General features: G+C 40.2%; 1 protein-coding gene across 1 annotated transcript; it reads left to right on the plus strand.

Annotated features, from left to right (window-relative positions):
* Positions 1 to 12,647: 12,647 nt before the first annotated feature.
* On the plus strand, positions 12,648 to 13,589 carry LOC128060438 (olfactory receptor 51I2-like). Its single transcript, XM_052652843.1, has one exon. It carries the CDS (start codon positions 12,648 to 12,650, stop codon positions 13,587 to 13,589), a length of 942 nt encoding a protein of 313 aa, XP_052508803.1.
* The last annotated feature ends 1,869 nt before the right edge of the window (positions 13,590 to 15,458 follow it).

The raw sequence follows: 15,458 nt of genomic DNA on the forward strand, positions 1-15,458 counted from the left end.
GACTATATGAAAAGTAGTCTTACTTTTAATTTTGTAGAATATTTTAAATTTTGCAAAATTTCTACAAAATTTAAATTTTGTAGCAACTCCATACTGCTTTCCATTGCAATTGCACTATTTTACATTCCAAAAAACTGTGTGCAAGTGACTGACATCCTTCTCAACTTTTGCTGTCTTTTGTTGTTATTTTATTATTATTATTATTTAATAGCCATCTCAACAGATGTGTGGTAATATCTCATTGTGTTTTCAATATGGATTTTTCTGATGATTAATGACATTGATCTTTTTTTTTTTTTTTCATATACCTGTTGGCCATTTGTATATCCTCTCTGGAAAAACCTCCATTTAACTCCTTAGCACATAGTAAAATGAGTTTGTCAGACATGATTTTGTCTTTGTTTTTAGCTATCGTAGGAGCTCTTTACATGATTTGGGGATGAACCCCTTATCAGATACTTACTTAGAAGTAAGCTTGAATGAATGGACACAAAAAGCACATGCCTTGGTGAAAAGACTAACAAATATTGAATATGTTGCTTTTCCCCCCAGTTCACTTGACTTAATTCTGAATAATTTGAGGAATGCAACAACATGATTTAAAATTAATTTCGAATCCTTGTACAATTGAGATTACTCTCCCTCAAAATTACTTTAAAAAAAGAAAAAAATGGACAGACATAGAGTAAACCTCCCAATGTTAAAATATGAAGAAAAAGACAAAAAAATCTATGCTAGTCATAAGATATATGGCTGCCACAATGGATTTCTAGGATAAGATAGCTTAGAAGAATGTAGGAACCACTATAAAATAGTAGTTCAAATAAAACTTTTTACAAAAATTATTTATAGCATGGTTGTGGTGTATGTGCTCAGTTGTGTCCAGCTCTTTGTGAACCCATGGATCGCATAGCCCACCAGCCTCCTCTGTTCATGGGATTCTCCAGGCAAGAATACTGGAGTGGGTTCCCATTTCCTCCTTCAGGGAATCTTCTCAACCTAGTGATTGAGCCTGCATTTCCCATGTCTCCTGTACTAGTAAGCAGATTCTTTACCATTGAGCCATCTGAGAAGCCCCCTATTTATAAAATACTGTGAAGTATACTCTGGGTAAAACCATAATATATAATATTATTGTTAAATATGGTTGCATACAAAAAGTATTTGGAGGAAGTAATAAAAATCTGGGCTTCCCTGGTAGCTCCTGAGTAGATTCCTGGGTCAGAAAGATCCCATTGAGAAGGCATAGGCTATCCATTCCAGTATTCTTGGGCTTTCCTGGTGGCTTAGATGGTATAGAATCTTCCTGCAATGCAAGAGACCTGGATTCGATCTCTGGGTTGGGAAAATCCCCTGGAGAGGGGAACAGCTACCCACTCCAGTATTCTGGTCCGGAGAATTTCACGGACAGAGGAGCCTGGGGTTGCAAAGAGTTAGACATGACTGAGCGACTTCCTCTTAACAAAAATGTTTTAGTAGTTGTTTCTGGCTAGTGAGAATTGAGAAGATTTATTATTATTCCATGTTTTCTACTTTTCTATAAAATGTACACATTATGTTTTAGTAAAATGAGAGTGATTGAGAGAGAGGGGAGAGACAGGGAGGCAAACACCAATAATGAGAGTTGGAGAAAGTGAGCCTCATAAGAGAGAAACCTGAGTGTTGATGCTTCTGCTCTACCAAGGTGCTTTCCAAATGCTCCTCTCTGCTCATCTCAAGGGATAAGGAGTACTTTTCTTGGGAGAGTTATTCCCTTCTAGATGTGAGTATGGGCTGTGTCAGGCCCATGATACTATCCATGGGGGCCTGATTCTAGGTGCTAAGAGATTTAACTCCCCTGGTGCATATTGGAAGCAAATCACACTTTTGCTCTCGTTATCCCAATTCAGAAGTCTGTGCTATCCAGAATGTTCACTCTGCAGTCAAAGGCTAATATAGCATAAGTAATCTAAAATGAAATGACAGAATATTTATTTTTCGCAGGCCTAATTGTCAGGACTAACTGCACAGGATCTCTTATTCAACTGGGCTAGCTATACCAGTCACGAAAATGGGCAATATTCATTTCACCAGCTGTAAAGTAATAGCTACAAGACCTTTTAGAACTAATACCCAAAAAAGATGTCCTTTTCATTATAGGGGACTGGAATGCAAAAGTAGGAAGTCAAAAAACACCTGCAGTAACAGGCAAATTTGGCCTTGGAATGCGGAATGAAGCAGGGCAAAAACTAATAGAGTTTTGCCAAGAAAATGCACTGGTCATAGCAAACACCCTCTTCCAACAACACAAGAGAAGACTCTACACATGGACATCACCAGATGGTCAACACCAAAATCAGATTGAGTATATTCTTTGCAGCCAAAGATGGAGAAGCTCTATACAGTCAACAAAAACAAGACCAGGAGCTGACTGTGGCTCAGATCATGAACTCCTTATTACCAAATTCAGACTTAAATTGAAGAAAGTAGGAAAAACCACTAGACCATTCAGGTATGACCTAAATCAAATCCCTTATGATTATACAGTGGAAGTGAGAAATAGATTTAAGGGCCTAGATCTGATAGATAGAGTGCCTGATGAACTATGGAATGAGGTTCTTGACATTGTACAGGAGACAGGGATCAAGACCATCCCCATGGAAAAGAAATGCAAAAAAGCTAAATGGCTGTCTGGGGAGGCCTTACAAATAGCTGTGAAAAGAAGAGAAATAAAAAGCAAAGGAGAAAAGGAAAGATATAAGCATCTGAATGCAGAGTTCCAAAGAATAGCAAGAAGAGATAAGAAAGCCTTCTTCAGCGATCAATGCAAAGAAATAGAGGAAAAGAACAGAATGGGAAAGACTAGAGATCTCTTCAAGAAAATTAGAGATACCAAGGGAATATTTCATGCAAAGATGGGCTTGATAAAGGACAGAAATGGTTTGGACCTAACAGAAGCAGAAGATATTAAGAAGAGGTGGCAAGAATACACACAAGAACTGTACAAAAGAGATCTTCACAACACAGATAATCATGATGATGTGATCACTAATCTAGAGCCAGACATCTTGGAATGTGAAGTCAAGTGGGCCTTAGAAAGCATCACTAGGAACAAAGCTAGTGGAGGTGATGGAATTCCAGTTGAGCTATTTCAAATCCTGAAAGATGATGCTGTGGAAGTGCTGCACTCAATATGCCAGCAAATTTGGAAAACTCATCAGTGGCCACAGGACTGGAAAAGGTCAGTTTTCATTCCAATTCCAAAGAAAGGCAATGCCAAAGAATGCTCAGACTACTGCACAATTGCACTCATCTCACATGCTAGTAAAGTAATGCTCAAAATTCTCCAAGCCAGGCTTCAGCACTACGTGAACTGTGAACTCCCTGATGTTCAAGCTGGTTTTAGAAAAGGCAGAGGAACCAGAGATCAAATTGCCAACATCCGCTGGATCATGGAAAAAGCAAGAGTGTTCCAGAAAAACATCTATTTCTGCTTTATTGACTATGCCAAAGCTTTTGACAGTGTGGATCACAATAAACTGGAAAATTCTGAAAGAGATGGGAATACCAGACCACCTAACCTGCCTCTTGAGAAATCTGTATGCAGGTCAGGAAGCAACAGTTAGAACTGGACATGGAACAACAGACTGGTTCCAAATAGGAAAAGGAGTACGTCAAGGCTGTATATTGTCACCCTGCTTATTTACCTTATATGCACAGTACATCATGAGAAATGCTGGACTGGAAGAAACACAAGCTGGAATCAAGATTGCCGGGAGAAATATCAATAACTTCAGATATGCAGGTGACACCACCCTTATGGCAGAAAGTGAAGAGGAGCTAAAAAGCCTCTTGATGAAAGTGAAAGAGGAGAGTGAAAAAGTTGGCTTCAAGCTCAACATTCAGAAAATGAAGATCATGGCATCTGGTCCCATCACTTCATGGGAAATAGATGGGGAAACAGTAGAAACAGTGTCAGACTATTTTTTTGGGCTCCAAAATCACTGCAGACGGTGACTGCAGCCATGAAATTAAAAGACGCTTACTCCTTGGAAGAAAAGTTATGACCAATCTAGATAGTATATTCAGAAGCAGAGATATTACTTGGCCGACTAAGGTCTGTCTAGTCAAGGCTATGATTTTTCCTGTGGTCATGTATGGATACGAGAGTAGGACTGTGAAGAAGGCTGAGCGCCAAAGAACTGATGCTTTCGAACTGTGGTGTTGGAGAAGACTCTTGAGAGTCCCTTGGACTGCAAGAAGATCCAACCAGTCCATTCTGAAGGAAATCAACCCTGGGATTCTTTGGAAGGAATGATGCTAAAGCTGAAGCTCCAGTACTTTGGCCACCTCATGCAAAGTGTTGACTCATTGGAAAAGACTCTGATGCTGGGAGGGATTGGGGGCAGGAGGAGAAGGGGACGACCGAGGATGAGATGGCTGGATTGCATCATGGACTCGATGGACGTGAGTCTGAGTGAACTCTGGGAGATGGTGATGGACAGGGAGGCCTGGCGTGCTGCGATTCATGGGGTCACAAAGAGTTGGACACGACTGAGCAACTGAACTGAACTGAACTGAAGTGAAAGTAATACTAAGGATAACATTTCTGCATAGCTTATTACATGACAGTCAATATTCAAAGTTTATTTTAGTATATATTTTACTATTAAAGCAATCATTAGGCCCTATCAGCAAGACTAGAATACAGATAAAATTATTATTCTGGTTGTAAAGGTGCAGACACTGAGGTGCATAGAATAGATTAACCATTTAGGGTCACAAAGCTAGCCAGTGGAAAGGCAGGAGGTGAGTGCAGGTAATCTGACTCCTGAGTCCAAGTGAGTATGATTTTGAATCAGTGGTGCTGCTTTGAAAAATGCTGCAGTTCTTGTCCTTTATGTGTATTGCCTTCTATGGTTGAACATATTCAACATCAATATTCTTAGTTTGGGCTGGAGATCTGCAATATATCAAATGACAAAGAAGCCTCATGTGATCATTCAGTGGCTGTTTACTGAGCACCCATTATGTGCCCAGCCTCATATTAGGCACAGAAGCAGTCTGTGAAGAGTAAAGCAGAGCGGCACTTACTCTGTGAACTCACAGTGGGGCCTTACAGCTTAATGGTTCAGAGCACCTAGATTTAAATGTTAGTTCTGCCACATATATTTTTTTGTGACTTTGAAAAAGTTATTCAATTCACTGTGCCTTAGTTTCCTTAGGTGGAAAATATAGATAATAGTAATATCTGTTTGACAAGGCTGTGGTGAGGTTTAGCTGAATTAAAGTTGAGCATCACATAATATGCTCAGTAAGTAAACATAAATGTTCGCTCTGAGTGAGAATAGCTCAGCTGGTAAAGAATCTGCCTGAAATTTAGGAGGCCAGGGTTTGATCCCTTGGTTGGGAAGATCCCTTGGAGAAGGGAATGGCAGCTCACTCCAGTATTCTTGCCCGGAGAATTCCATGGACAAAGGAGCCTGGCGGGCTACAGTCTATGGGGTCTCGAAGAGTCAGACATGACTGAGTGACTAACACACACAACGGGAGATAAGATGCAATGATTACTGTTTGTGGTAGCCCAGAAAAGGGGCATGTAACACAGACATTCGGAGAAGGCAATGGCACCCCACTCCAGAACTCTTGCCTGGAAAATCCCATGGATGGAGGAGCCTGGTAGGCTGCAGTCCATGGGGTCACGAAGAGTTGGACACGACTGAATAACTTCACTTTCACTTTTCACTTTCATGCATTGGAGAAGGAAATGGAAACCCACTCCAGTGTTCTTGCCTGGAGAATCCCACGGATGGGGGAGCCTGTTAGGCTGCCGTTTATGGGGTCGCACAGAGTCGGACACGACTAAAGCAACTTAGCAATAGCAGCAGCAGAAACACAGACTTTAGATTTCTCTAATCTTGTTGGTTTAAGTTAATTAATGTAGAAAATAATGTAGAAAAATAATAATGTAGAAAATCTGATACTTTACAAAGATCCTACCCAGGAATGAAAACAGGGTTTAGACTGGGAACAGTTTGTTTAAAAAAAATGAAGTAGTGACTCATGTTTGATGCATTCTCTAGGATGGCACTTTGGGGCTGATAGGTAACTAGGTAAATTGACAAAAAAGCAGAGATAAATAGATATGTGTATGTCATATGTTCTTGAACAGGTGTTTCCCTAAGTAGCATGGTAATCCATTTTGCAGAAACATGGAAAGATGACTCATGGTGTTATGCTAATAGTGTAATTATGGTAAAGACATTAGATTACTATTTGCTAATCATTAGGCTTCCAGGTGGCACAGTAGTAAAGAATCTCCCTGCCAATGCAGAAGACTCCAATTGGATCCCTGGGTTGGGAAGACCCCCTGGAGAAGGAAATGGCAACCCACTCCAGTATTCTTGCCTGGGAAATTCCATGGACAGAGGAGCCTGATAGGCTACAGTCCACAGAGCCACAAAAGAGTTGGACATGATTTAGCAACTAAACAACAACAACAAACATTGCACTGGGTATTTTGAATATATTAAAAAATAAGGCAGAGACATCTTTCATGGAACATACATATTGATGTAGGAAAGAAGCATGTAATAAATAATTTATTGTTTATTTTAAATCAATTAATCACAACCCTGCAAGGTACTAGAAAAGATCAACAGAGAATGTAATATAACCTTTATTAGGTTAGGAGGCTAGGGTGATCTTCCACACGCCAATTTAAGCTAGGAGATGGTGGTAGGGATCCAGTTGAATGGAAGGTGAGTGGGAAAAAGCTTGTAAGATTTTGGAAAGAGCGCTTGTGAAGGCCGCATGGAAGGAGTAGCTTTGCGCATGCAAGAAACTGGAAGATCACTTTACTTGTAATAGAAAGAACCTAAGAAAAATGGCTCAAAATAAAGTTTGGAAGGAAGGTATTTATCCTATCACACAGGGTCATTTAAAGGCTAGACTTGATGATAATGTGATGGAATTTTACTTAAATATATTTCTGCACTTTAAAAAGTGAATTGGAAGAGGGCTGAATAATGTAGGGAAATGCGTTAAGACCCTTGTAATTATCTAGGATTGACATGTTGATATGCTGACTAGAGAGTGGGAATGGAAATAAGTCAATTAAATAGTAGTTAGGAGGTAGAACTGAAGGAACTTCATATTTCTGCAAGTAAAGTTCATAAGTCCAACACATTTATTGTGCTCTCTTCTCTCTTCCCCTGAACATCTCTTATTTATCCTTCAGGATTCAACCTAAACTAACCTTTTTAATGATTCCTCTTCATAGCACTCTAAACTTTTTTTCTGAAGATGATTAACAAGTGAAATTATTTGTTTAGTCTATTCATTGGAAGGAATGATGCTAAAGCAGTACTTTGGCCACCTCATGAGAAGAGTTGGCTCACTGGAAAAGACTCTGATGCTGGGAGGGACGGGGGCAGGAGGAGAAGGGGACGACAGAGGATGAGATGGCTGGATGGCATCACCAACTCAATGGACGTGAGTTTGAGTGAACTCTGGGAGATGGTGATGGACAGGGAGGCCTGGCGTGCTGCGATTCATGGGGTCGCAAAGAGTCGGACACGACTGAGCGACTGAACTGAACTGATTGTCCTAATCACTGTGAGAACAGAGAGAAGGTTCATCCTCTTCACTGTTATATCTCAGATTCCCTTTGGTGTGTTTCTCTCTCTTAGGGATGAACTCACACTGATCAAGGCAATAACATAGATTCATAACGTTATCAATTAACAATGGAAATAGAATTACTACACAGGCAGAAATTATCTTCTTAACTTGACTAGCATATCCTAACTGGTGAGAGCCATCATAATTACATTTGAGGTGAGCAAAGAATAAGCGGCATAACCATAAAATTCAAGGGGCACAATCATAAAACTTCCTGTTTTAAGTTCAGATCGACAAGTATCCTTCTCCAACATCCCCAACCTTAGCCTCTTAGTCGCTGGCACTTAGTAGGCCAGTCTAGTCTTCTTATAACTGCTTGATTGATGTGGTCCTTCAAGTCCCTTTTTCCTTCTTCCAATTAAAGTCCATTTAATCTCTTCTTCCAATTGATGACTGTGCTTGTGTGAATGACTGTATGTGAATATATTTGTTTATAATTGTGGTTTTGCATCCAGATTGTTATCTTGGCTACTCCAATAACTTTACGACTTTGGCAAGTATTGTAAAATCCCTAATGTCATTTGTAAAAAGAAGACAAAAAATATAACTGATAAGGATCCTGTGAATATTAAACATTAACTATATGTTAGTAATAAATAAGCAATGCATACAAAGATTCTAGTAAGTTTATAGCATATAGTAGATGGTCACTTAATGATAACTATTTTTCACAGTCTATGTTTTCATTTAGGTCAAGTTCGTCAAATCTTAAATGTCTGGTAATTATTCTTTATAAGGGTATCATCTTTTTATGCCTCTTTTTGATTTCTTGTGACTGATTTATTGATTAATTATAAAAGATCTGTTTTTCTCCTTTCTAAAAAATTGGAGGTACGTTTCTTTGCCTGCTCTTTCTCCATTCTCATACAAACATTTGCACACACTGTCACACATGCATACACAAATGCAGACTTTACAGACAGACACCCGTGGACTGTAGCCCTCCAGGCTCCTCCATCCATGGGATTCTCCAGGCAAGAATACTGGAGTGGGTTGCCATTTCCTTCTCCAGGGAAACAACGACCTTTACAGATATTAAATCCTAAAGAACTTTGGTGTTCTATATACATTAAATTGTTTTTAAATGAGACCCTAAGATTAGTGTACTAAAATCCAATACATTTCCAGTTTTTTGTGAGGAAGACATCGATGCTTTGATGTTTTAAAAATTATCTAAATATAAAATATATAGCTTTTTATTTTTTATTCCTCCACAGCTCTAATTCTGTTTAGTCTGTCTACTGAAAAATCTAGTATTTAGGCATAATAAAAGGTATCCTTCAGGTTTTCTCTGTTGATTAAATGAGCTAATCTAAAGCAAACAATAAACTAGTACGGCCCCCAAAACTCTGCAGGTGCTCAAGAAATATCAGTATTTCTCTTCTCCTTTCCTCAGTCCTGGTAATTGAGATTGCTTGGGCAATAGACATAGACTTTGGGGACTAACTCTAGGTAATTATTTTCAAGTCCTGACTTTATAAATGATTTCACAGTGGATGGGAACAGGCCTCTTGCACCTTAAAGTCTTCATTTCTTCATTATGACAGTTTGGGTGTGATACAAGATGATCCAAAAGCTCTCATAATTTTAGGATCTTTTAATAAGCATCCTGGAAATCAACCTGCCTTCACAGCACTCAGAGCTCTCAGAACTAATTGCCTATCCCATCTTCTCAAATTCTTTTCTGGCCAATGGAAAACTGGCAAGTCATTGTAATAGTCCTTGTTTTTTAATCATTTACCATGGTGATACGAAGTTTCATGGTCAACTGGATTTATAGACATTTGTGTTCCAGGTTTCCAAATGAGGAATTTGGAATTTGAGCAAACTAAATAAATTTATTAAGGATAGTCACTTAGACAGGGAAGCGGTTGTTTTTTACTCAAGTCTGGGGCAGACTGATAAACTGTCTGAGTTTGCAGCTACAGAGAGGTTGTCCCCAGTGCAGGATCTTCATTGCTAAACCCAGTATAGTTCCAGGCAAACCAGGATTGTCACTGTGGTTTCTGACTATGATTACTGAAGCTTTGGTGGTTATATTTATAGTTTCTTGAAATTTACTTGGGTTGTGACACAATTGGTGGAAAGATCGCTAACTTGGGAATCAGTGAGAGTCAAAGGGTCTGATATTCAGTCTGTTTTTGATGAACTGAATGGATTCTTTTATGAAGGACAGCAGAGTTATAACTCAATTTTTTTTTTAAATATCTGTAAGGGGGAGAAACACCAGTGTACAAAGGAGCCATCATTCAAAAGTTCTCATATTCCCTGCTGCTCCAGCCATCTCTTTAAGCCCCAAGACTTACCAGGCCCAGGGGACACTGAAGCGGCTGTTTCATTGCTCAGGGCACGGAGGTTGGCTGGGAGGTCGTGTACAGAGGAGTCTTCAGAGTTTCTCCTTAGGAGACACTTCACCTGTCCTCTTCTCACTAGAGCTGCCCTGAGGAGGTAAGTTGGGACTTGAGCCCTTCCCTCACAGAGGTCTGTAGGAACCTCATTCATAGCTTCAAAATCCTGAAGTGATTATAATACGTAAATCTGAAGAAAAGTTTGTTTGTGATCTAATTTTAGAGATTTTCTCTGTACTCCTCTTCTGCCCTACACCAACAATCCTCAACAATACCCCCTGATGCCTGAAATCACAAAGCTTTCGTTTGGTGTGAGTGCCTCAGTGTTATTAACTCACACTCCAGTATTCTCACTGGGAAGTGGATACATGGGCAACATAAAAGGAGAGAGCCTTTGTTTGGGAAACTGGAAGAGTAAGGCAGTGTGGAAACAGGGCCTGGGAACCTTGGCTCCAGACGTCCCTCTTCATCCGCTCTTTCTTGGTTGCCATTTATTCAGTATGTATCTTGCACAACAGTGCTGAATATCAATTTTATGTGTTTTACTCTGTATTTTTTCTATACTACAGCTGTAAACGTAAGGTGTAATTAAGTAAACTAAATCTATAGCTGGTGTGTGCTGAAACTGAGATTAAAAGTTTGCTGTTTTAGATGTTAGCAGAGTTATTTAACTTTTCTAAATTTATGTTACACTTCAAAACTGGGTCATAATACATTCTGCCTAAGAGAGTTTATTTAATCAATATTTACTGGTTAGAATTAGAACTGGTAATCTGAATGCTTATCCAGGATCTATGCCCAGCGACTTGGATAAACATTGAGACAACTATAGGATCTTATAATTCTTTGGGGAACAAAGATACTAATCAAAGTGTGATAAGAGTCATGAAGAAAAGTATGTGTGAGGATACATAATAGGGACATACAATGATATGTAGAGAAGTAATGAATGGTTAGAATAATAGGAAGGTAACAAGTCCTCAGGTAGTTCATATACTGCCTCATGCCTAGGTAAGACTGTTTGATTTCTTACTCTAATCCTTGTTTTAAGAGTGAAGGGAAGCCACTGAGAGGTTTTCCATAGAAGTGTAACATCATTTTGTTTATATTATCAACAGATAGTTTGGCTTCTTTGTAAAAGATGAATTAGAGAGGACCATGACACTGAGCTGGATGATCAGCAAGAAAGGGCCTGTAGACACTCTGATTAAAAATGCTGAGGGATAGATCAGTGCAATAGACTGGATACTGGATTAGCTGGAAGTGAGAGAGACAGGAGTGCCAGTGTTAAGTATATTTTGGAAAGGTAGTAATAGATTAATTAGATCTGGAAATGGGAGAGGGTGAAAAATTCTTCCTAGGTTTTTCTGGCTTTAGTGCATGGATAAATGCTGATGGACTTTTATATGAGGAAAATATTGCAGAGGACCAAGTATGGTGATTCACAAAAGTTCAGACTGGCATATGTTTATGTTGTGCTGATGAGCCATTACAGTTGATACACCAGTAGGGAGTTGGATGCTGGACTCTACAGCTAGAGGAGACATCTGAGCTAGAGACATGAATTTGGGATAATTGACGTACAGAGAAGAGGTAAGAAGGACATTATGAGTAGAAAATAATTGTGAACATAGTGTGAAAGAGAGCAGAGAAGTAAATGATTACTGCAAGAATATGTGGGGGCAATAAAGTGGTTGTTGTTGTTGTTGTTGTTGTTGTTATTTATTTTCTTTGACTGTATGTCCTGAAACTGATCCTCAATAAGAAAGAAGCGGGTTTTGGATGGAACATATTCTAAACCTCTGATTCTCAAACTTGACTTTGCATTGGAATTTCCTGGGTAGGTTTTTTTTTTTTTTTTTCCAATGTATTGATTCTTGAATCCAACTGCTGCTGCTAGAGATTTGGATTAAATTGATATTACTGGGGTCCAGACAAAGGAGTTTTTTAAAAGCTCCTTGGGTGAATCTAGCATACACACAGTTTGGGAATCCTTAATCTAAACAGAGGAAAACACTAAATATGCAAGATAGAAAAACCCAGAGCGATCAGGAGTGGAGAAGCATGAGAGTCTGGATCCTTGGTGAATAAGAGAGGAGCTCACGCAACAAAGATAGGATGGGGAGCTGGAGTGAGATCGTCCAGAGCAGGCAGGAGAAAAGACACAGCTCAGCGTACGGATGAAAATGTTATCCCTGCATACATGGAGATTCATGAGTAAGTGGAGAACACTAAGATGCCTGGGGAGGGCATATTGTACTTCACTTCTTGTAGAAGGTAGTGGCTAGAACTGGTAGAGAGAAAGAGCTAAATCATTTTCTGCTACTGGAGAAAGATTTTAATATTTCTGCAAAGAGTACAGAAACAGGAAGAATAAGATATAGTGTTCAAAACAGACTCACAGGATTTTTGTGGGGAAGGAATTGGAGCCCATGACCCAACTGTAGAAATGATCAGATGGCAGAAGGCCTGAGATGTGAGCAATGATCCCTAGCTTGCTTCCTCCTAATTTTTCGTGATCTTTGGTGTGCAATCTAAGTAGCCTTGTCCCTCCCATCCTGGATAGTGACCATGCTTTCCATTGTTTGACCTCACTTTACTCTGATTGTGTTTCTCCAAAAGATACTCAGGGACCCCATGGGAAGTTTTGAAACTAACATCTCGAGAGTGACCAGCTTCACCCTATCAGGATTCCCAGAGATGGAGGGACTGGAGCATTGGTTAGCGGCCCTCCTCTTGCTGCTGTATGCTGTCTCCATCCTGGGCAACAGCCTCATTCTCTTCATCATAAAGGAGGAGCAGAGCTTGCACCAGCCAATGTACTACTTCCTATCTCTGCTGTCTGTCAATGACCTGGGTGTGTCTTTTTCTACCTTGCCCACTATACTGGCTACTTTGTGCTTTCACACACCAGAGACTGCCTTTGATGCCTGCCTGATTCAGATGTTCTTCATCCACTTTTTCTCCTGGACAGAGTCTGGAATCTTGCTGGCCATGAGTTTTGACCGCTATGTGGCCATCTGTAACCCCTTGCATTATTCTACAGTGCTCACTGATACCCGTGTGGCTCACATGGGCATATCGATCATCATCCGCAGCTTCTGCATGGTCTTCCCACTGCCTTTCCTTCTGAAGAGGTTGCCTTTCTGTAAAGGCAACATACTGACCCACTCCTACTGCTTGCACCCAGACCTGATCCGCCTGCCCTGTGGAGATACCACCATCAACAGCACGTATGGCTTGTTCATTGTCATCTCTGCCTTTGGTGTAGACTCAGTGCTCATCCTCCTTTCCTATGTGCTCATATTACACTCTGTGCTGGCCATCGCCTCCCGGGAAGAGAGACTTAAGACACTCAACACATGTGTGTCACACATCTGTGCTGTGCTCATTTTCTACGTGCCCATGGTTAGTGTGTCCATGGTTCATCGATTTGGGAAGCATGCCCCTGAGTATGTGCACAAGTTCATGTCCCTAATATATCTCTTTGTGCCTCCAGTGCTCAATCCAATTATCTATTCCATTAAGACTAAGGAGATTCGTAAGAGGCTACATAAGATACTGAAATCTAAGTACTGATCAGAGAGAGACCTTCTAAAAACACAAATACCCTAAGAGTTTGTTGTTATTGCTGATGTTTGGGTTTACAGGCTAGTCAGTTGAACTGTGTCGTCTCTTTCTATACATGGGCCTCTGGTTGGGTACCTGTTATTAGCCATAGGGCATAGCCTGGCTATAATTCATAACTTAAAATATCAAGATACTTTGTAATTAACCAAATTATAGGTTGCCAAAATGACTGCTCTCATACTCAGTAAGGAAGAGGGTCTTAAACTAGACACTTCTATTTATCCAAGTATGCTAATATCAACTAAATTTTCAAGTAAATCTCAAAAACACAAAGCCTAATCATTCATATGAAACATTATAACTGGGGGTTATGTTTCTCAAGATCATAAGTATCATCCAATGCTTTTTATAAGAATAATGGTTTTGAGCATCTTTTAGCTTTAAAAATTAAAGATACACAATAACTATGACCAATTTTACACTTCTGAAATAAGTAAGAGTATTCATGAGACTGATAAAATAGAACATGTATGATTGTCACAGTGATACTGCAATATAAACCATGTAAGACCAGAAATTCCAAAGTTTAAAAGCAGGAGAAAAGTTCTGTGGAAAAAATAATCATATGTTGCCATCTGTTGGGCATTGCTGAGGGAAGGATCAACTCTCTTCTAGGGAGCCAGTTAGCACTTTGAATGGAAGGGAAATAGATACTAGTGATTGATGGTAGGGTGAATCTACTTCAACAGCATAAATAGTTGTGCTCATCATCTGCTGCAATATGGATTTTCATGGCCTATACTCATCACCCAAGCTCAGAGACATCAGTACATGCTAGAGCAACAGGGGGATTTCCTGGTGGCTCAGAGATAAAGAATCTACATGCCAAGGGCTGCCAATGCAGGAGATGCAAATTTGTTCCCTGGGTCAGGAAGTTCCCCTGGAGAAGGAAATGGTAAACTACTCCAGTATTCTTGCCTAGGAAATCCCATGGACAGAGGAGCATGGTGGGCTACAGTCCATGGGATTGCAGAGTTGGATATGACTTAGCCACTAAACAACAGCAAGAGCAGAGGAGAGGTAGCTGAAGGATATTAGGAAATTCAAAGCATAATTCCTGGAGAGTAACAATCACCAAGGCAGAGGAATTCTGTGCAAATTTATGCAAAGCACGTACAAACTCACAGCAGCTTGCAGACTCTTGGCAGAGGTAAGTAAATTAGTGTGAGGATTCCTTCACTGGGTGGTGGACAGACTACAGCATAGTTCAATCTTTATAGATGATTTGAGATGCAGATAGTAGTGAAAAATGTTATACATTCATACATTCACACATGTGGATGTGTGTGTGTGTGTGTGTGAGTGTGTGTGGGTTAAGTTGCTTTCAGTCAGTTCAGTTCAGTAGCTCAGTTGTGTCTGACTCTTTGTGAACCCATGAACTGCAGCATGCCAGGCCTCCCTGTCCATCACCAACTCCTGGAGTCCACCCAAAGCCATGTCCATCGATTCAGTGATGTCATCCAACCATCTCATCCTCTGTCGTCCCCTTCTCCCCCTGCCCTCAATCTTTCCCAGCATCAGGGTCTTTTTCAACGAGTCAGCTCTTCACATCAGTTGGCCAAAGTATTGGAGTTTCAGCTTCAACATCAGTCCTTCCAGTGAACATCCAGGACTGATCTCCTTTAGGATGGACTGGTTGGATCTCCATGTTCAACTCTTTGCACCCCCGTGGACTGTAGTCCACCAGGCTCCTTTGTTCATGGGATTCTCAAGGCAAAAGTACTGAAGCAGTTGTCATTTCCTCCTCCAGGGGATCTTCCCAACCCAGGGATCAAACCAGTGTCTCTTATACCTCCTGCATTGGCAACTTCTTTACCT

The sequence above is a fragment of the Budorcas taxicolor genome, chromosome 15 (genome assembly GCF_023091745.1).
Source record: "Budorcas taxicolor isolate Tak-1 chromosome 15, Takin1.1, whole genome shotgun sequence".
In the NCBI taxonomy this organism is placed as follows: Eukaryota; Metazoa; Chordata; class Mammalia; order Artiodactyla; family Bovidae; genus Budorcas; species Budorcas taxicolor.